At 36.7% G+C, this 22,574-nt stretch overlaps 2 protein-coding genes and 1 pseudogene across 2 annotated transcripts; 1 reads left to right on the forward strand and 2 right to left on the reverse strand.

The window, feature by feature from the left end:
- Positions 1-855: 855 nt before the first annotated feature.
- Positions 856-4,735, forward strand: LOC122870693 (C-type mannose receptor 2-like). The gene is made up of 6 exons (XM_044185056.1): positions 856-918; positions 1,050-1,098; positions 1,217-1,585; positions 2,997-3,377; positions 4,068-4,165; positions 4,426-4,735. The coding sequence occupies exons 1-6, from the start codon at positions 856-858 to the stop codon at positions 4,561-4,563; spliced, it is 1,098 nt and encodes a 365-aa protein (XP_044040991.1). The 3' UTR covers positions 4,564-4,735.
- Positions 4,736-9,337: 4,602 nt separating this feature from the next.
- Positions 9,338-14,723, reverse strand: LOC122870694 (annotated as a pseudogene).
- Positions 14,724-17,507: 2,784 nt separating this feature from the next.
- Positions 17,508-20,969, reverse strand: LOC122869872 (complement C1q-like protein 2). Its single transcript, XM_044183243.1, has 3 exons — positions 20,690-20,969; positions 20,053-20,178; positions 17,508-18,966 (listed from the first exon to the last, which is right to left on the reverse strand). Exons 1-3 carry the CDS (start codon positions 20,904-20,906, stop codon positions 18,686-18,688), a joined length of 624 nt encoding a protein of 207 aa, XP_044039178.1. The 5' UTR covers positions 20,907-20,969; the 3' UTR covers positions 17,508-18,685.
- Positions 20,970-22,574: the final 1,605 nt, after the last annotated feature.

Genomic DNA, 22,574 nt, shown 5'->3' on the forward strand with positions numbered 1-22,574 from the left:
AGAAGTGGCAAGGTTGAGGTGTTGTCCTGCTTCTGAAACTCTGCTAGATAGCTCCAAATCAATCTGTACAGCATACGACACCCCGTATTCTTAGACCCTCAATTCAAAACTCCCCCCCAAAAACCCTTTAACAGAGGGGAAAAAATGGAAGAAACCTCAGGAAGAGCAACAGAGGAGGGATCCCTCTACCAGGACGGACAGACATGCAACATTAGCTTTCATTTGTCGTCATGTTTCCGGCCACCTAACAGATGTAAGTCCAATATTCACTCTCCTTTAGCTCTGTTTTGGTCTCTCACAACTCCTGAGAAAAATATGTGGCATCATTAGCTGCTAAATGCTCCACTGGCCAGTTAGCTAGTTGCTAACTTTGTCTGCTGTTTGGTGCTGGGCAGGTAGCATACAGTGTGTTTTTAGAGCGTTTTCTCTGAGAACAGCTGCTTGCTGAGGCTGAAAACAGCTTGCTAAAAGTGGTGAGATTGAACCAAAATGTCAATTTGCAGGCTTGAAACCAAAATAATGAGGTGAAAGACTGTAAAACGCTCCATAGAGCTGAGGGGAATTGCAGTTGAGTGATAATTCTTGTGGGTTTGTCACTATGAGCAACCTCTTTCACATTATACAGTCTTTCATCCATTGTTAAAATACAAATATTGATATGTGAAGCTTTAAAATATGTTTGCTGGTGCATTTTGTTTAACAGCAGGTCACTTATATACAAAACTCTACTTTTGTCCTTTTCACTGAATCATCATGTGAATTACGAGTGCGTTGGCCAGATAGGGAAATTTCCTAAGCAAGAAAGTGCAGGACACCTGTTTTGAATATATGGGATGTGATGCTTTAAAAGGCAGAATGAAGATCCAAGAAACAAGAGACGTCTCCCCGATTAGAGAACGTATGCTTTCTCCATCACAGGTGAGTTTTATCATCATTACAATTATAATAATATTAATGATGTTTTGAATGATGCTACTTCCTTTTCCTAAATTTGTCTTGAAGATAATCAGTCTTGAATTTTCTTCATACATCATTTTATTATCTTATAGAAACCACAGATCATGGAGAGAAGAGTGTTTGGCATTTTGGTACTCTCAGGTGAAGTAAAGATGCTCTTCTCAATCCTTACTAAGCTAAGTCTTTTGAAAAGTGAATTTCAGGCAAAAATGCAAACTAACTGTAAGCTCTAAAACCTTTGCTTTTCCATTGTCCACAGGTCTGTGCCATTTCGCATCCTCTCTTCATCATCGTCAGTATCACTTCATCAGCGAGCCCAAAACTTGGCCTGAAGCCCAGCAATACTGCAGAGAGAAACACACTGATTTGGCCACTGTCAACAATGTGCAGGACCTGGAAGAACTAGCTGGTCTGATTAACTCTGAAGTTACATCTTACATCTTCTTAGGTTTGTACAGAAGTTGGGGTTGGTCAGTGTCAGACGCTGACGACTACAAAGAGGGAGAACTTGGCTACTGGAACTGGGCAAGTGGTGAACCCGTGAAATATTTTTGTGGGAGCATAGGATCGACTGGAGAATGGTTTGCTACAAACTGCAACAGCAGTTTGAACTTCTTCTGCTACAACGGTAAGAATATAACGCACGTTATAATTTTTAATTGTTGATATGATGCTCTGTGGTCTAAACAAACAGAAATTATCATTGGCAGCTGGTTGAATTTCAAGATGTACTATAAATATGATTTGAGGCTTTAAAGCCCCGTAAAACTTGGTTTCAAATCTTAAAGCTGCTATAATCAGTATTTTTAAATGAATCTAATAAATATATGTATATTAAAAGTGTCACTTGTAATGATAAATTCAAAGATAATTATCACCCAGCTCCAGTTCCACTCCACTCTTTGGAGGGTTTCAATGTTTTTCAGCTCATTATTTTGGTTTTGTGACCCGCAACTTTTCTGATTTACACTCACAGCTCTCATCAGCATCGTTTTTAGCAAAAAAGCTCTGATAAACCCACGGTACACTACCTGCTCAGCACCAGTCAGCAGAGAGACAAAGTTAGTGACTAGCTGGTAAACATATTGGGGCATTTAACAACTAAAGAGATAGATATTTCCTTCAGGAGTTAGTGCAGACCAAAAACAGTGCTACAAGAGTCAATCAGGTGGACAGAACACGACTAATGCTAATGTTGCTCCGTAACTGCTGGATGTGTAAATAAGCAACTGTTTGCTAACAAGTTTGCAACTTTATATGGTGATATATGTCAAAGTGGTCAAAAATTAAGTTAATGCAGGTTTATGTATTTTTCTATAATATTATAAATATTCATGGCTAAACAAACAAAGAGTAAAAGTAAAAGTTCTGAAAAAATCCTTAGTTATTATTTATTAAGACTTTAACACTCAAAAACCCAGCTAATCTGATTCATCAGGACTGTGTGGGTGTGTTTTGATCACATTTTACTGACAGTTGCCTGGCAACATAAGTAAGCAACCCCTCAATTATCATCACATTTGCATAAAATATTACTAAGCTCTAAATTTGTGCACAGTAGTACATGACATCACCTTTTCCCAAATGAGCCCTGAACACTTCAGACCAATGAGAAAAGCACAGGAAAAAACACAAATACCAAAAACTGTTTGATATTAAGGATTTTAAGGGCCTTTAAGAACACTTTTCTGCTTCACCCTCTTACCAGATTTACTGACAATATATCAAATACAGGTATAAATTAATGAAATGCACACCATTGAAATTAGTTGCCGTCTTTTCCAGGATTTTGAGACAAAGTTAGCAATCTTAAAACACATCAAAATTATACAACCATTCCAATTTTTGATCATTTCAAAGATTGAGTAAAACTCTTTTGCCCATGGAGAACTGTATGATTTACTCAATATAAACACCTTCTTATTTATTCAATTCTCTTGTATATGGTACCAGCCTGTATACTGTATATTGGGCAAGCTTTGATATTAGTTTTGATAATTAAATTCTTACCTGATGTCTATCGACTAACTTTAATTTTTTTATATTTATCAAACAGCTGATATCATTTGTAGGGTCCACCACTGATATTTCTCAGAGGTTTATTTTGGGGCAAGGCTCCATGGACTGGCTTGCTGCTCAGGCTTACTGCAGGACACAGCACACAGACCTGGCCAGAGTGCGGAACCAGCTTGAAAATGAGGAGCTGCAGAAGATTGTGAACAACGGCTCAGTCTGGATCGGGCTGACGGGGATGTCCTGGATGTGGTCCGATGGGAGTGAACCCTCATTCGCACCCTGGAGACCATTTGAGCCCCTGTTTTCTGGACTCGATGATTGTGCCATACTTGAGGTCAACAGCAATTCTCTTGGAATGACAGATAGGGGTTGTGATGAAAAAATGCCCTTTTTTTGCTACAGTGGTAAACAGCTTTTTCTGCCATCACACCCTATGATATTTACTATTGAAATTACCTTTCAATATGTCATTTATTTATATTTATTTATGTCTCATTATTAGAACTATACATCACAACAAATTATGAACTCTGATGTGCCTTGTATGTAAGAATAAACTATGTGGTATATATTATTTTCTATATCAGGACACCTCAGAGAGAATTATCACTCTTATACACTTATAAAATAGAAAAAGTCAGGCTGTGTTCAAAAATCATTCTTTTTTGATCAGTTTATCCCCTGGTTTGAGTTCAGCTCACCAGTGAGATTCAACTGGTGTAAAGTTAACTTAGTGTAAAATATACATGAGTTGCTGCTGTAATACAGTACCTTGAACACTGTGGTTAAACTATAACCTAAAACTATGTTAATGGAATTCATTTTCTGTCCGTTAAATATGATGCTGGTTGTTAGCTTAGCATAAAGACTGGAAACACAGGGAAACAGCTAGCCTGGCTCTGTCCAAAAAAATCTGCCTACCAGCACCTCTAAGTAGCTTCATATATATCGGACAGACATGAGAATGGTATCAGTCTTCTCATCTAACTCTGCAAAAATAAGCCTATTTCCCAAAATGTTTAACTATTCCTTTAAGTATCAATGAGGTATTAAAAACATATTGCTATTATTGTTTCCTCTTATATTCTTTCCAGCTCCACAGAGGAAACACTTGGTGAGACTGAAGCTGACTGCTGACATCTCCTCTGTGGACATGACAGACTCGGCTGAGATGGAGTCAATCCTGAAATGGGTGACTGCCACTCTTCACATTTAACCTTTGAAGAATTCCTGACAGCTTGTATGAAGTCATAAAAATGTGCCTGATGTTTATTACACAAATCTTCCTACATAGAAGTGATGACACTCTCCAACCCCATGATAGTTTTGCACATGAAACTCAATGGACAAGTTCATGCAATTACAGTTTAGTGATGAATATGTAGTATCTAAATTTAAAAATATAGCTAAAATTAGAAATGTAACCTTTTATATCTATTTTCTGTTGCATAGGTGGAGAGGAAGCTGAGAGATGAAGGTGCATCTGAAGGTGTAAAACTGAGCTGGAGGAAGCTTCCAAAGAAGGAAAAAAGCACAAAACAAGAGCAAACAAAAACACTTCAAACACATGAACAAGAGTGTGTTCCATAATTCACACATCTCATCATATTTTGTGTATTTATCCTTTCATACTTCTTGTTTTAATATTACATAATGCCAGAATTCTGAGTTACATTATAAGTTCAGTTCATTTCAATAAATCTCTGCATATTCTAATTTACGCTAATTTCTATAAAGAGATTATTATGTTCACTTTAGGTGGAACTGGAAGTACTAAATCATGAACGTTCATCTAGAAATGTACTGTATATCTGTTCAAAAATAAAAAATTTAATAATACATTTTTAAAATATAAAAAATTAATTTGTACTTACGATGGCATTTATTTATATACTGTATATTACTTCTGTATGTTTGCTTTCTTAGTAAATGAATATAAATAAATAAATTTGAGAGCAAAACCTTCAAGACTGTGATCACATTTTTTTAGAGCAAGTGAAATTAATTTGTGATTAAAAATGTATTATTTATTAATTAATTATTTATGCAAATCCAAACATTTTCTTTTCAAATCCAATATTTTTGTTTTCGAATCCAAAAATTTTGTTTTTGAACTCAAAGGTTTTGCTTGCTGTTGAGCTGACTCTCGTGGGCGGACCTACGCTGAAAGATGTAAGACACGTTCCAATTGGCCAGCCTCGATCGAAGTGACAGCTTGGCAACATCCACTGTTAGCAGAAAGGAGACAGCGGGAGCAGAGAAGACAGAAAAACATAACTTCAGTCTTAGTAATAGCAAGAATGTTATGTTTGAACTTGTGGATGTAGATTGATTTTGTTTAATAATCTGTGATATTGTAATGGCTTAAAAAATACATATTATTTTGTCAGCCTGTAAGTTAGCTACTAGCTTAGCTCAATAAGTTAGTCACTACAGTTACATGTCCAGGCTGCCTACTATCCTGCATGATGTTATGCATGTCGCTACTAGTTAACGTGACTATTTGTGTTCAACGATCAAACATTAGTTAATGTAATATTTGTGATGTGCTGTATTATTTTATCAGCCTGTAGCTGCGACTTAGCTCAATAAGCTATTCACTACCATTACGTGCCCAGGCTGCCTGTTAGCCTGCATGGCATTGTGCATGACACCACTAGTTAAGAGGATTATTTGTGTTGGTTAATGTTGGTCACGTACTCGTCTTAGGTGTCTCGCTAGCTGAGCAGTCTGGGTTTCCATCCACCTGTTTTTATACGCATTTTCGATTTTAACAATAGCGGCAGACCTGTGACCTGTCAGATCTGTCTGGAGCGATGAGGAGACTGTAACCTTCCTCACATTAATACGTGAAAGAAACATAAATGTCGCATTTCAATCGTGTATTGTTGATTGTATTATTAATCTGAATCTGAAAAGTAACCAGTAACTAAAAATATAAAATAAATGTATTGGAGTAAAAAGTACAATATTTGCCTCTGAACTGCAGTGGAGTAAAAGTATAAAGTAGCAGAAAATGGAAATACTCAAGTAAAGTACAAGTACCTCAACATTGTAGTTGAATAAATGTACATAGTTACTTTCTATGACTGCAAAACAACACAAGGAAACCCAAGAGGAAGAAAAGATAACAATTACCTAAAATCTAACTAGAAACATTAATGTTGATTAATTTTCTTATTATTACGTGTAGTTCAATTTTCACTATCTCTAAATTATTGATGATACAGCCAAACTATATTTCTTTGCGCCAAAAAATTGTGAAACGAGGCTGCTGTCAGATACATGGTGTGTAATTTACTCTGAGCTCAGGCCTCAACATGTTCACCTATACAGACGATTTATCACTCTAGGTCCAAAACATTGTTTATGTCCTTAATTGTTAACTTTTCTGGTGATTTTATCTCAACCGACGTCCTCATGTTTTATCTTCCCTGATCCAGATTTTTACTCAAGAAGAAGAATAAGTTTTATCAACACTTTAAACCCTATTTGTCTATATTGAAGTTAATTTCCTTTTTTTCATACACAATTGCATGTTTAGATATTTCTAGTGTCGTACAAAACAAGCAATTAAGGAAATTGAGTTGCAAATTGGGAAACGGGTCAAAAATGTTTCTTATCATACATTGTTGATCAATCGGCCACCGCTTTGGTCCAGGCTGAAATATCTCAAGAGTCATAATAACTGTAATAGCGTTTGTCAGTTGAAGGTAAACATAACAAACCTGCTGCTGTCTGCAAGAAACCCGGACTTGGGAGAAAGACAATGAGCTCAGGCATAAAGCCAGAGCCTTGACAAAGGGACTTGTTGACAATAAGAAATATATATACATATAGAACACCAGCCTTATCCTTTAACATTCACATTTTTGACCAACAGCAGGTGCATTTGCACAGCAGATCAGGTGGGAAATTTCTCACTGCAACAGAGTAAATGGCCTTTTAGTAAGTGGTTTCATGGTTGATTCAAATGTGGTGCTGAACATAGTCCAGCATTTAAGAATTCAAGCTCCAGGGTCACGTGAGAATATGGGAGTTTCTTGTTTCCTGGTTGGACTCTAATGCAGAAAATAATGTCTTTCTGTGCAAGAGACAAATCTTATATTTAAAATTCCACTCAAGCATTTAACCCGCAACACTCCCTGTTACTAAACCTGCTAATAATAGTAATGGAGTGCAGATGAGAACCACAGCTGGATCCGAATTATTATCAGTATTATTGTTATAAATATTATCAGTTACCTAACATATACAGTATATAATAACGTAGCTCATAGGGATGAACAGACGAGTCAGACTGCTAATTGTTGTTACAGTTACATCAATTAGTTTTGCTGCAAATGTGGTGAGTATCAAGGCTCCAAATAAACTCAACTAAAATTAAAATGTTCTTCTAAAAATTGCCTCTAAGTTAAATATTACTATGAGTTTAAATGAAGCATGGCTTGTTTGAAAAAAATTCTTGATCTCAATGGATATTAAGGATGTAAAACAGATGCTTGTCTAATGCAAACTGTATGTTGAACTGAGAAGTGTCTTCTTTCAGCATGAGCGTACAAACCATAATCTAAAATCTGAGATTATGCTAACAAATGTTCTGTGACAGGACAGTGACGGTGATGTCACACAACAAGTCAGTCAGACACACATTACACACATTAAAAAAATACCGTGGCTGAAGTTGGACATACGGGAGTGAACGATATGTGCAATAAGTATGTATTATGTTGTGGTTCCATTGTAGCTTTTGAGTTCCTATAAAACATATTTTTACTTTTAATAAATTTATTTTTAATAAAAGTTCATAATACAGGGTCAACTTTGGACAAAAGGTTTTCATGTCGGTCTCATTACCATACCACTCCCTTTGCACTACGCTCATTCCCACCACTACAACAAGGCTTTGCACTATAACTTGCATTTTATGGTGATATTGCATATATTGTATATTCTGTTATGTATGATTTGTGTGTATATGTGTATCCATATATACATGTGTGTATATATATAAATGTTGATGTATGATGACATGTAAGTGCATATCTTTGTATCAAATATGATGTTACGTATTTCGAACAGCAGGCTTCACTCATTAATTATATGTAAATGTCGTGGAAACTGAAAAATCAGTTCTTGTCTAGTGCAGGTGAGAGTTGGTACTCAAATACCAGATGAACCAATATTCAGATTCTCAGTCAATCTTTATTGCTTGCAAGCAAGAGCCATCATCAGCATTACACAGATATGAGGAGAGGCAGTCTCTCCTCGGTTCTTCTAGTACTTTGAGATAACATTAACTGGAGCCAACAACAAGAGGATTTTGCTCAAGGTGTTATTCGACCTTTCTTTACTTGGTCAAGACATTGTTCTTCTCTTATCCTTCGTACTTCACAACATAGCAAACATCTGCCACCTGCACCTACTCCTTAAACTGCTCCACACATACATCCCGTTGTTGTACAGATATATTATCAACATTCAGAGCACATGTACACAGGAAGAGGTTTCAACCCCCCCTCCAGGCTAAACTCTTTTATAATGAGTTTACTTGTATTTAGTTTCCCAACAACTTAAGCATTGTAATATCATGGTGGATATATAAGACACATCTATTCATGCTAGCAAAAGCTGAATTAGATTGGAAAAAACATGATTATGACAGGAATTTCCCTCACATACAGTCTGAGATCAGTAATTCAATATTTGAATTTTATCTGCTGAAATTAATTAGATTATTGTAGAATAGATTCAACTTTCTTGTCAATGAGCAAGTTCAGGTACATAGCCAACGAAATGCAGTTAGCATCTGACCAGAAGTGCAAAACCAAGGTAACCCCACTGAGCCTCTCGTAAAAAGGAAACATTTGGAAACATCCAACCTGTCTAAGGTTGTTGTAAGCTGTTGTATTGTTCCCCCTCAAGTGTTGGACAGAACCAACAATAAAATGGCCATTTTGATTTAGTTTCCCCTGTGGATGGTGAAAAGGGAAAGGCCACAGGCTATGTAATATCAAATGGGTTTTGGGGAAGATGACACAATTTTAGCACGATTTTGGCCAAATTGCCTAATAGTACATGTGATATCGTGTGTACAAAACTGACATGTGGACCTGAGGGTGGTATGAGAGGAAAGCTCATGCAGTGTCCAAAATGAATGGGGTTGATCCTCTGTGGACCATTACATTTGGATGTTTCTTGTCACATGACATGAAACAGTCAAGACTCATTGGTCTAATGTTTTAATGATATATTAAATTTGTCTTGGCATCTGTTTTAATCTAAATTTAAATTTTAATAGTAACATAGTAGATGCATCGATGATCTCAGGTTTTTAGAATCATCTTTCTGAAATCATCGATTCTCACAGTTGAGTGACCAGAAAACCACTGAAGGTGGTATGGCGTTAAATCTGCCCAAACATGAGAATCTTTTGCCAGGGATACGTACACCTCGTCCCCTTTCTGCAGCTGCACGAATACTGCATTTCCTCCATTATCAGCTGTGTCAGAGCTTGTTTTGTGATCAGATGTCCTGGCAATGAGGTCGCAGTTCTTGAACAGCAACAGCACTGATTTATGTTCTCCTCCAGCATGATAGAAGAAGGTAAAATAATAAAAACCTGCAACAGGAGCACTGAAGATACCTGTGGAAACAAAGAAACATTCATCAAATTTAAAGGTTTCTGAAAAGCTTTGAGTGGGGGAAAAAAATCCTTCTTTTGCCTTAAAAAGTTTTCAAAATGAGTGTATCAAAATGAAAGAAAACACGTTAGGGGTGTAACTGAATATGAATGCTGTTGGCAGCTAAACTTATAGATGAATGAATGAATGAATGCTAGTAGACAACAATGTAATGCACAAAATGAAGCAAACTTGACAATGTCTAAAACTTCTGGTATAACCACGACCACTTCTGGGTAGAATCCAAATACAGATATTTTTGTGATGCCAACAGATACAGATATTAGCGTAACACCCCTACAAAAGTAACAAAAAAAACCTTAAGCAGGTAAGATAAAATATATGAACAATATATGAACAAAATATATGACAATATGAAGACATAAAGACATAAATACTGTTAATACTGTATAAACATTATGTATGGTGTACTGAATATATACTGTATACTATGTAACCTATGTGGAGTTTTCACATCATTGTTTGTGTAATCTTTAACGAGAAAATCTGCTGCAAAAAGTTCTGATCATGTCTCTCTTTAAAGCTGCATTAATTACTTTGTGTGTTGTGATTCTGGCAATCCAATGAATTTAAGTCCAATATTCACTTTCCTTTTTAGCTCTGGTTTGGTTTACACCAAATCCTCAACTTGCCAGATGCTCCACTGTGTTTTCTAGCTTTCTAGCTGTTTCTTGTCTGCAGTTTGGTGCTGGGCAGGTGGAGTACGTTAAGTTTAATCAGAGCATTTTTGCTAAAAACAGCTGCCTGATGCTGCTGGAAACGAGGTGGGTCGCAACAATAAGACTGAAACAACCAGTAAATGTGATCAGTAATTAGATTACTAATATGATTTATGATACACAGCTACATGTATACATTTTACATACATCTGTATGTAAAATGTCTCAACAATACTCAAACCAAACAATCAACATGGGTGATTATGAGCGTGGCTGCATGTGATGTATTTACCTGTACAGTTATTGTAGGCACCACCAAGGTTTGTAATCACTGTGTTGTAAACCACAGTTTTGTCTGTGTTGAAGGGTCCATAGGGCCCACCATGCTCTGCCAGTGCACTGAATATCACCTTTTTGTCTATATATAAAACAAAACATTCTCATCATGTTATTACATCAAAGCATTTCTATTCTATTTATCTTGTGAATTTCATCACAACACACGCATTGCTTAAAAAGCAACTTGTAGGTTGAATTTTGATGTATGTTGAACTGTTGTATCTCTCGCCAGCATCAGACGATCCCTACTTTTGGTTTCTGCCAAACGTGATAGCAAACTTTAAAACACTGTGAAGTGAAACAACACAGCGTTAGGTATCTTTAGCTAATGCTGGTCAGCTCTCCAACGACTCTCCTAACACTACAACTCAATTTATTGCTGGTGGCCGTTGTTTCTCCTCATTCCTGCCCATTACTGGCCCCTTGGATGCTTAGCCGGCTCAAAATTAGAAGAATGAGGTCCATTATATGCATTTGAATATGTATTTTCAACCTCATCATTGTCAAAACTACCACTGGAATCCATATTTATAACAACTAACTTTAAGAAATTCTTCATTAAAGTCTTGAAAGAGAAAGTGTCACTCTACCTCCCATCTCTGTCGGTCGATCACTCGTGTTGGGATGGCAAGCAGACTGTGTTTCGTTAGTCTTTTCGCTCCGTCTCCAAAGCTGTGATTCATAGGATCTCTGTGGCTGCTTTTATGTTGTTCGATCCATGATGATGTGTTGTCATGTCCCTCCCTTACCGCAAAGGCATTGAGCAATATCTTAAAATATTTCTTAGTATAAATGTTGATACCGACAATGATTAACCGCCTGCTACTTTTCTTAGGAAACTTTGGGCTGAAGTTGTTTTACTGGTTTGCAGACGTTTCACCAGGATATATCTTCTGTTGTTTTTCATTGATGGTAGTAGACGGTGTAGTCCCTCATTCGTCCAGGAGTGTTCTATCGTAGAAAAGGTTTCAGTCGTAGTCATCTGGACACTGTTTTCAGAATCAAGACGTTTCGGCTCCCATCCGGAAGTCATTCTCAATTGAGAATGTCTTGATTCTGAAAACAGTGTCCAGATGACTACGACTGAAACCTTTTGTACGATTGATGGTAGTAATAATGTTAAGGACTGTTAGAGGGATCCCTTGTATATACTGGCGATGATAACGACAATTAATAGCCTGCTGCTTTTCTTAGGAAACTTTGGGCTGAAGTTGTTTTACTGGTTTGCAGACGTTTCACCAGGATATATCTTCTGTTGTTTTTCATTGATGGTAGTAATAATAATAAGGACTGTTAGAGGTATCCCTTGTATATACTGGTGATGATAACGACAATTAACAGCCTGCTGCTTTTCTTAGGAAACTTTGGGCTGAAGTTGTTTTACTGGTTTGCAGAAGTTTCACCAGGATACATCTTGAGATATTTTTTTTAAGAAACCCGAATGATCACAAAACCAACATCTAAACAAAAGCTGCAAACGTTGAAATTCTTAAAGGGAAAAGAACAACTGAGCCTTGGTGAAGGATGAGAATAAAAAGAGAATACATAATATTTAATATTTATATTAATCTCATTGAGATCAAGATCTCTTTTGTAAGAGAGACCTGAGTACAGCAGCTAGAAAGAAGTCAGACATCACTAAATAGATCTGAATTTAGTGCATTTAGGTCTGACACTGTCTCATAATGAAGGATATGTGGAAATCACTTTAGTTTTTGGCTAACTCAAAGTGAATCAATTTTATTGATTTAATTTTATCTGTGATAAATACCAAAAGACTAATCCATTTTCTAATTATTGTTCTATTATCTGCAACACCAGCAGTGTAAAACGGACTTGGCAGCAAATCAGGACCAAGCATAAAACCGTCATCCACAGTGGTATGTAGTTGCAACTTGCCAGATGCTCCACTGTGTTTTCTAGCTACTCTCTCATGTTTCTTGTCTGCAGTTTGGTGCTGGGCAGGTGGTGTACAGTAAGTTTAATCAGAGCTTTTTTTGCTAAAACCAGCTGCCTGATGCTGCTGGAAACGAGGTGGATCGCAACAATAACACTGAAACAACCAGTAAAAGCTGGTGCTGTAAAACCTAAATAATCAGCGACCCCTTTCACCTTACATGAAGTCATTTGATTCATTGTTAATATAGAAAATATTGATTATTGGAATTTTATTGGTCTTTAAGTGCACTGGTTATCACTAATTAGATTTCTAATATGATTTATGATACACAGCTACAGTATATTCATGTATGTAAAATGTCTCAACAATACTCAAACCAAACAATCAACATGGGTGATTATGAGTGTGGCTGCATGTGATGTATTTACCTGTACAGTTATTGTAGGCACCACCAAGGTTTGCCATCACTGTGTTGAAAACCACAGTTTTGTCTGTGTTGAAGGGTCCATAGGCCCCACCATGCTCTGCCAGTGCACTGAATGCCAGCTGGGTTTTCTCTATATAAAACAAAACATTCTCATCATGTTGTTACATCAAAGTATTTCTATTCTATTTATCTTGTGAATTTCATCACAACACATGCATTGCTTAAAGAGCAACTTGTAGATTGAATTTTGGTGTATGTTGAACTGTTGTAAGTATCTCTCGCCAGCATCAGACGATCCCTACTTTTGGTTTCTGCCAAATGTGATAGCAAACTTTAAAACACTATGAAGTGAAACAACACAGCGTTAGGTATCTTTAGCTAATGCTGGTCAGCTCTCCAACGGCTCTCCTAACACTACAACTCAATTTAATGCTGGTGGCCGATGTTTCTCCTCATTCTTGCCCATTACTGGCCCCTTGGATGCTTAGCAGGTTCAAAATTAAAAGACTGAGGTCTGTCATATGCATTTGAATATGTATTTTCAACCTCGTCAGTGTCAAAACTAGCACTGGAATCCATATTTATTCCCCTTCATTTTTTGTTTAATGAATTTCCAATTTTTCTTTTTCAAATCCAGTTTCCACTACATTTTCCAACACACACAATAATTAACTGAGAACACTGACATACAACTTGCTCTTTAATAAATTCTTCATTAAAGTCTTTAAAAAAAAGTTTCATTCTACCTTTTCCCTCCAGTTCCTTCAGCCTGGTTTCCAAAGCTGCCAGTTGTTCTTCTTTTCTAATAATGTAAAATCTACTGCGGCGTGAGGAAGTATCCAAGGTGGTATTGCTGGCAAAGGTCCTGTTGGACTAAAGTGGCTTTTTGTGTCACTGTCCATCCAAAGCTTTTTGTCTCCTTCCTCTCGTTTTCCCAACAAGTTTTTAAAGTGCCTTGTGTTGGGTGATCTTGACTATGGCCCTGTAAATTAACCCAGGATTTCAATGATAGCTGTATCCTTCTCATTTCTAGTGGCATTTCTTCCATTTCCACCTGTAATGCTGCTGATGAGGAGAAAGCAGAAACTCTTGCTTAAATTCACAATTCGGACAATATTAGTTCAATCAGGAGAGACAAGTGAAAAGGTAAAGATAGTGTTAATTTAAACAGATGATGTGAGATGTTAATCTTGAAAGAGACTTTGGAGCTTAGACACCGCTTAGAACATGAAATCTGCAGCAAGCACATCTCTCAAAAACTTAGATAGTTTTCAATATCAGGCTTTGAGATTATGCACAGGTGCATCTAAAACAACCCTGACACCCAAGAATTTCAAAGTTTGCAGCTTTTGTTTAGACGTTGGTGTTGATTTCATCCAGTGTTTCTTAAGAAATATTGTAAGATATTGTTCAACGCCTGGCGAAACTTCTGGTTGGTGCAAGTCCAATGTTTCCTGAGAAATTTTATTATGTGTGCGTTCCCATAAAATCAGGTTTTGCCGAAACCAAAAGTTTGGAACGCATTCAATAGGAAAAAGAATCGACTGCAAGAAATACAATAAGAGCATCAGTTTCAACGTTACCAGTGTAATCCAGTAAATCAAGGACAAGTCTCGTGTGTGTGTGTGTGTGTGTGTGTGTGTGTACGCGTGTTGCAGGGCGTGGCCTCCGGTGAACTTCCATTTGGAAATTATGTTATCGTTAATCTTAAGGGCAGTCATATTATTTCTTGTGGTTTTGTTTTTCTAAGGCAAAGACGTAGCTAGAGTTTCTTTTCCCCTTGTTCCAACCATTTTGCTCTAGACCTTTACAAAGGCCCCTTTAGCCATTTCAATATATGTTACCTATATCCTCCCTCAGTCTCTTCATTTGTATTTCCTCTTCCTCTAAAAGATTATATTTATTCATTAATGTATTTCATTGGTCCATAATGCTGATTTCTTTAGCTATATTATAAATTTTTTTAATTAGCATTTATCATTGCTAATTCCCTGATCTTGAACTTGTAGTGGTAAATGTACTTGTGTAGTGCCTTTCTAGTCTTTCCGACTACTCAAAGCGCTTCACACTAAGTAAACTCTTTGGTATCAGTATTTAAGAACTGCCAAACATCTATAACTGAAAGAAAACTTCAAACCTCTGGCATTAAGAGATATTATCTTTAAGGAACTACAATTTAGGTCTGGCATAAAGAAAGAAAAATGACATGAACTGGATGTCTGTTAAAGACAACTATGAACTTAAGGCTCTGAGATATAAACTGTTCCTAAAAATTAGATATTCTCAAGCAGAAAACTCTGAATATTGAGTTCCTAAAAATCCTTAGGATCTCTCTTCTTTTCTAACCAATGAAGTGAACATATGGCTTATATAAAAATGAAACTAAAAAGTAAACCACTCAAAATGTAGGTTACACAGTAAACCTAAAGTAGTTGAATCACCTTATGCAGTAAATCTCACACAGTCAATAATGGCAGCAGCGCCCTGCCATGTGGTCGTCTTTCCCCGCTAAGTTAGATCCTCCGCCATCCGCAGATTCTTTTTCTTCAAGACATCAGCGTTGAGGGAAGCCCTCCATACTTTGTGCCTGAAGGTGCGCGTGGTAAACTGCATAATGATAGGGCACAGGGGCGTTTCTTGGATTTGAGGACATTCGGGGCTAAGCCCGGAGCTCTGTAGAGGGGTCCGGGGGGGATCCTCCCCTGTTATTTTTGTTTTTTAATAAACAAGCTCTATTTTGATGCTTTTTAATGCATTCTGGTACCTTTTTATTTACAATCAAAGTACACAACTTAATCTTCTTAAAATTAAAATGTGTTCCTCAAAAACTTTCCAGATTAATTATGAATTGTGATCACAAAAATTAATCGCCAATATATAACTTATAATCATGTAAGTCATCTTTTAGGTAAGAATGCCAAAAAATTCATTGGTTTCAGCTTTTGCAATTTGAAAATGTCAGCTTGGGAAATTATGATGGGCATTTTTCATATCAAGAGTCATAATTACTATAATAACATTTGTCAGTTGAAGGTAAACATAACAAACCTGCTGCTGTCTGCAAGAAACCCGGACTTGGGAGAAAGACAATGAGCTCAGGCATGAAGCCAGAGCCTTGACAACGGGACTTGTTGACAATAAGAAATATATATACATATAGAACACCAGCCTTATCCTTTAACATTCACATTTTTGACCAACAGCAGGTGCATTTGCACAGCAGATCAGGTGGGAAATTTCTCACTGCAACAGAGTAAATGGCCTTTTAGTAAGTGGTTTCATGGTTGATTCAAATGTGGTGCTGAACATAGTCCAGCATTTAAGAATTCAAGCTCCAGGGTCACGTGAGAATATGGGAGTTTCTTGTTTCCTGGTTGGACTCTAATGCAGAAAATAATGTCTTTCTGTGCAAGAGACAAATCTTATATTTAAAATTCCACTCAAGCATTTAACCCGCAACACTCCCTGTTACTAAACCTGCTAATAATAGTAATGGAGTGCAGATGAGAACCACAGCTGGATCCGAATTATTATCAGTATTATTGTTATAAATATTATCAGTTACCTAACATATACAGTATATAATAACGTAGCTCATAGGGATGAACAGACGAGTCAGACTGCTAATTGTTGTTACAGTTACATCAATTAGTTTTGCTGCAAATGTGGTGAGTATCAAGGCTCCAAATAAACTCAACTAAAATTAAAATGTTCTTCTAAAAATTGCCTCTAAGTTAAATATTACTATGAGTTTAAATGAAGCATGGCTTGTTTGAAAAAAATTCTTGATCTCAATGGATATTAAGGATGTAAAACAGATGCTTGTCTAATGCAAACTGTATGTTGAACTGAGAAGTGTCTTCTTTCAGCATGAGCGTACAAACCATAATCTAAAATCTGAGATTATGCTAACAAATGTTCTGTGACAGGACAGTGACGGTGATGTCACACAACAAGTCAGTCAGACACACATTACACACATTAAAAAAATACCGTGGCTGAAGTTGGACATACGGGAGTGAACGATATGTGCAATAAGTATGTATTATGTTGTGGTTCCATTGTAGCTTTTGAGTTCCTATAAAACATATTTTTACTTTTAATAAATTTATTTTTAATAAAAGTTCATAATACAGGGTCAACTTTGGACAAAAGGTTTTCATGTCGGTCTCATTACCATACCACTCCCTTTGCACTACGCTCATTCCCACCACTACAACAAGGCTTTGCACTATAACTTGCATTTTATGGTGATATTGCATATATTGTATATTCTGTTATGTATGATTTGTGTGTATATGTGTATCCATATATACATGTGTGTATATATATAAATGTTGATGTATGATGACATGTAAGTGCATATCTTTGTATCAAATATGATGTTACGTATTTCGAACAGCAGGCTTCACTCATTAATTATATGTAAATGTCGTGGAAACTGAAAAATCAGTTCTTGTCTAGTGCAGGTGAGAGTTGGTACTCAAATACCAGATGAACCAATATTCAGATTCTCAGTCAATCTTTATTGCTTGCAAGCAAGAGCCATCATCAGCATTACACAGATATGAGGAGAGGCAGTCCCTCCTCGGTTCTTCTAGTACTTTGAGATAACATTAACTGGAGCCAACAACAAGAGGATTTTGCTCAAGGTGTTATTCGACCTTTCTTTACTTGGTCAAGACATTGTTCTTCTCTTATCCTTCGTACCTCACAACATCTCAAACATCTGCCACCTGCACCTACTCCTTAAACTCCTCCACACATACATCCCGTTGTTGTACAGATATATTATCAACATTCAGAGCACATGTACACAGGAAGAGGTTTCAACCCCCCCTCCAGGCTAAACTCTTTTATAATGAGTTTACTTGTATTTAGTTTCCCAACAACTTAAGCATTGTAATATCATGGTGGATATATAAGACACATCTATTCATGCTAGCAAAAGCTGAATTAGATTGGAAAAAACATGATTATGACAGGAATTTCCCTCACATACAGTCTGAGATCAGTAATTCAATATTTGAATTTTATCTGCTGAAATTAATTAGATTATTGTAGAATAGATTCAACTTTCTTGTCAATGAGCAAGTTCAGGTACATAGCCAACGAAATGCAGTTAGCATCTGACCAGAAGTGCAAAACCAAGGTAACCCCACTGAGCCTCTCGTAAAAAGGAAACATTTGGAAACATCCAACCTGTCTAAGGTTGTTGTAAGCTGTTGTATTGTTCCCCTCAAGTGTTGGACAGAACCAACAATAAAATGGCCATTTTGATTTAGTTTCCCCTGTGGATGGTGAAAAGGGAAAGGCCACAGGCTATGTAATATCAAATGGGTTTTGGGGAAGATGACACAATTTTAGCACGATTTTGGCCAAATTGCCTAATAGTACATGTGATATCGTGTGTACAAAACTGACATGTGGACCTGAGGGTGGTATGAGAGGAAAGCTCATGCAGTGTCCAAAATGAATGGGGTTGATCCTCTGTGGACCATTACATTTGGATGTTTCTTGTCACATGACATGAAACAGTCAAGACTCATTGGTCTAATGTTTTAATGATATATTAAATTTGTCTTGGCATCTGTTTTAATCTAAATTTAAATTTTAATAGTAACATAGTAGATGCATCGATGATCTCAGGTTTTTAGAATCATCTTTCTGAAATCATCGATTCTCACAGTTGAGTGACCAGAAAACCACTGAAGGTGGTATGGCGTTCGTCTGCCCAAACATGAGAATCTTTTGCCAGGGATACGTACACCTCGTCCCCTTTCTGCAGCTGCACGAATACTGCATTTCCTCCATTATCAGCTGTGTCAGAGCTTGTTTTGTGATCAGATGTCCTGACAATGAGGTCGCAGTTCTTGAACAGCAACAGCACTGATTTATGTTCTCCTCCAGCATGATAGAAGAAGGTAAAATAATAAAAACCTGCAACAGGAGCACTGAAGATACCTGTGGAAACAAAAGAACATTCATCAAATTTAAAGGTTTCTGAAAAGCTTTGAGTGGGGGAAAAAAATCCTTCTTTTGCCTTAAAAAGTTTTCAAAATGAGTGTATCAAAATGAAAGAAAACACGTTAGGGGTGTAACTGAATATGAATGCATTATTTGGATATGCACAGATAATGCGCTCTTAACAGAATTTCTGCAGTAAAATCAATTCAGGTACATGGTTAAAATATTATATTTTTTGTTGGCAGCTAAACTTATAGATGAATGAATGAATGAATGCTAGTAGACAACAATGTAATGCACAAAATGAAGCAAACTTGACAATGTCTAAAACTTCTGGTATAACCACGACCACTTCTGGGTAGAATCCAAATACAGATATATTTGTGATGCCAACAGATACAGATATTAGCGTAACACCCCTACAAAAGTAACAAAAAAAACCTTAAGCAGGTAAGATAAAATATATGAACAATATATGAACAAAATATATGACAATATGAAGACATAAAGACATAAATACTGTTAATACTGTATAAACATTATGTATGGCGTACTGAATATATACTGTATACTATGTAACCTATGTGGAGTTTTCACATCATTGTTTGTGTAATCTTTAACAAGAAAATCTGCTGCAAAACGTTCTGATCATGTCTCTCTTTAAAGCTGGATTAATTACTTTGTGTGTTGTGATTCTGGCAATCCAATGAATTTAAGTCCAATATTCACTTTCCTTTTTAGCTCTGGTTTGGTTTCCACCAAATCCTCAACTTGCCAGACGCTCCACTGTGTTTTCTAGCTTTCTAGCTGTTTCTTGTCTGCAGTTTGGTGCTGGGCAGGTGGAGTACAGTAAGTTTAATCAGAGCTTTTTTTGCTAAAAACAGCTGCCTGATGCTGCTGGAAACGAGGTGGATCGCAACAATAAGACTGAACCAACCAATAAATTTGATCAGTAATTAGATTACTAATATGATTTATGATACACAGCTACAGTATATTCATGTATGTAAAATGTCTCAACAATACTCAAACCAAACAATCAACATGGGTGATTATGAGTGTGGCTGCATGTGATGTATTTACCTGTAGTGTTATTGTAGGCACCACCAAGGTTTGTAATCACTGTGTTGAAAACCACAGTTTTGTCTGTGTTGAAGGGTCCATAGGGCCCACCATGCTCTGCCACTGCACTGAAAATCACCTTTTTGTCTATATATAAAACAAAACATTCTCATCATGTTGTTACATCAAAGCATTTCTATTCTATTTATCTTGTGAATTTCATCACAACACATGCATTGCTTAAAGAGCAACTTGTAGGTTGAATTTTGGTGTATGTTGAACTGTTGTATCTCTCGCCAGCATCAGACGATCCCTACTTTTGGTTTCTGCCAAACGTGATAGCAAACTTTAGAACACTGTGAAGTGAAACAACACAGCGTTAGGTATCTTTAGCTAATGCTGGTCAGCTCTCCAACAGCTCTCCTAACACCACAACTCAGTTTAATGCTGATGGCCATTGTTTCTCCTCATTCCTGCCCATTACTGGCCCCTTGGATGCTTAGCCGGCTCAAAATTAGAAGAATGAGGTCCATCATATGCATTTGAATATGTATTTTCAACCTCATCATTGTCAAAACTAGCACTGGAATCCATATTTATAACAACTAACTTTAAGAAATTCTTCATTAAAGTCTTGAAAGAGAAAATGTCACTCTACCTCCCATCTCTGTCGGTCGATCACTCGTGTTGGGATGGCAGGCAGACTGTGTTTCGCTAGTCTTCGCTCCGTCTCCAAAGCTGTGCTTCATAGGATCTCTGTGGCTGCTTTTATGTTGTTCGATCGATGATGATGTGTTGTCATGTCCCTCCCTTATCGCAAAGGCATTGAACAATATCTTAAAATATTTCTTAGTATAAATGTTGCTAATGACCATGATTAACAGTCTGATGCTTTTCTTAGGAAACTTTGGGCTGAAGTTGTTTTACTGGTTTGCAGAAGTTTCACCAGGATATAACTTGAGATATTTTTTTAAGAAACCCGAATGATCACAAGACCAACATCTAAACAAAAGCTGCAAACGTTGAAATTCTTAAAGGCAATAGAACAACTCAACCTTGGTGAAGGATGAAAATAAAAAGAGAATATATAATATTTCATATTTATTTTAATCAAGTAATCTCATCTCAAGCTAGACCTGAGTACAGCAGCTAGAAACAGTTTGTGAGGAACACATTTTAATATTTCAAAGATTAAGTCGTGTACTTTGAATGTAAATAAAAAGGTACCAGAGTGCATTAAAAAGCATCAAAATAGAGCTTGTTTATTAAAAAACAAAAATGACAGGGGAGGATCCCCCCTGGACCCCTCTACAGAGCTCCGGGCTTAGCCCCGAATGTCCTCAAATCCAAGAAACGCCCCTGTGCCCTATCATTATGCAGCTTACCACGCGCACCTGATTCAACTACTTTAGGTTTACTGTGTAACCTACATTGTGAGTGGTTTACGTTTTATTTTCATTTTCAAATAAGCCATATGTTCACTTCATTGGTTAGAAAACGAGAGAGATCCTAAGGATTTTTAGGAACAGTTTATATCTCAGAGCCTTAAGTTCATAGTTGTCTTCAACAGACATCCAGTTCATGTCATTTTTCTTTCTTTATGCCAGACTTAAATTGTAGTTCCTTAAAGATAATATCTCTTAATGGCAGAGGTATCCGTGACAGTACTAAAAGGAAATCAGTTCTTATGTTCTCTAGATGAAAAATACTGACTTAACATTTTTTACAAGAGACTCATTCAGGTGACAGTGATATGAAGTTTTGGAAAGCACAATGGGGTGACCAATATAATTTTTGTCATGCCTCTCAACATTCAGCAGGTGTCGCCGTCCTCCTTAACAAGTTTACAGGAGACATTGTTGAGTCAGACACTTCAGATGAGGGTCGATGGATAATCCTGGTTTTCAAATGAGATAAAAACTTTTTTTCATAGTTTGTCATTTATATAGCCATAATAACACAACTCAAGCAAAGATAATGTTTATGCAACTTTGTATGAAACTAGAAGCACTCAAAAACAAATTTAAGGAAGCACACATGGTCATTGGAGGAGATTATAATGATGCTCCAGATGATCTTATAGATCGAGTACCTGCAGGAACTGTCCAGCACTCAAGATTCAGAAGTACTGCATTTATTTGTGAAGTTTCAAGTTTTCTTTCAGTTATAGATGTTTGGCGGTTCTTAAATACTGATACCAAAGAGTTTACTTAGTGTGAAGCGCTTTGAGTAGTCGGAAAGACTAGAAAGTCGCTACACAAGTACATTTACCACTTCAAGTTCAAGATCAGGGAATTAGCAATGATAAATGCTAAATAAAAACATTTATAATATAGCTAAAGAAATCAGCATTATGGACCAATGAAATACATTAATGATTAAATATAATCTTTTAGAGGAAGAGGAAATACAAATGAAGAGACTGAGGGAGGATATAGGTAACATATATTGAAATGGCTAAAGGGGCCTTTGTACGGTCTAGAGCAAAATGGTTGGAACAAGGGGAAAAGAAACTCTAGCTACGTCTTTGCCTTAGAAAAACA

This window comes from Siniperca chuatsi, linkage group LG22 (assembly GCF_020085105.1).
Source record: "Siniperca chuatsi isolate FFG_IHB_CAS linkage group LG22, ASM2008510v1, whole genome shotgun sequence".
In the NCBI taxonomy this organism is placed as follows: Eukaryota; Metazoa; Chordata; class Actinopteri; order Centrarchiformes; family Sinipercidae; genus Siniperca; species Siniperca chuatsi.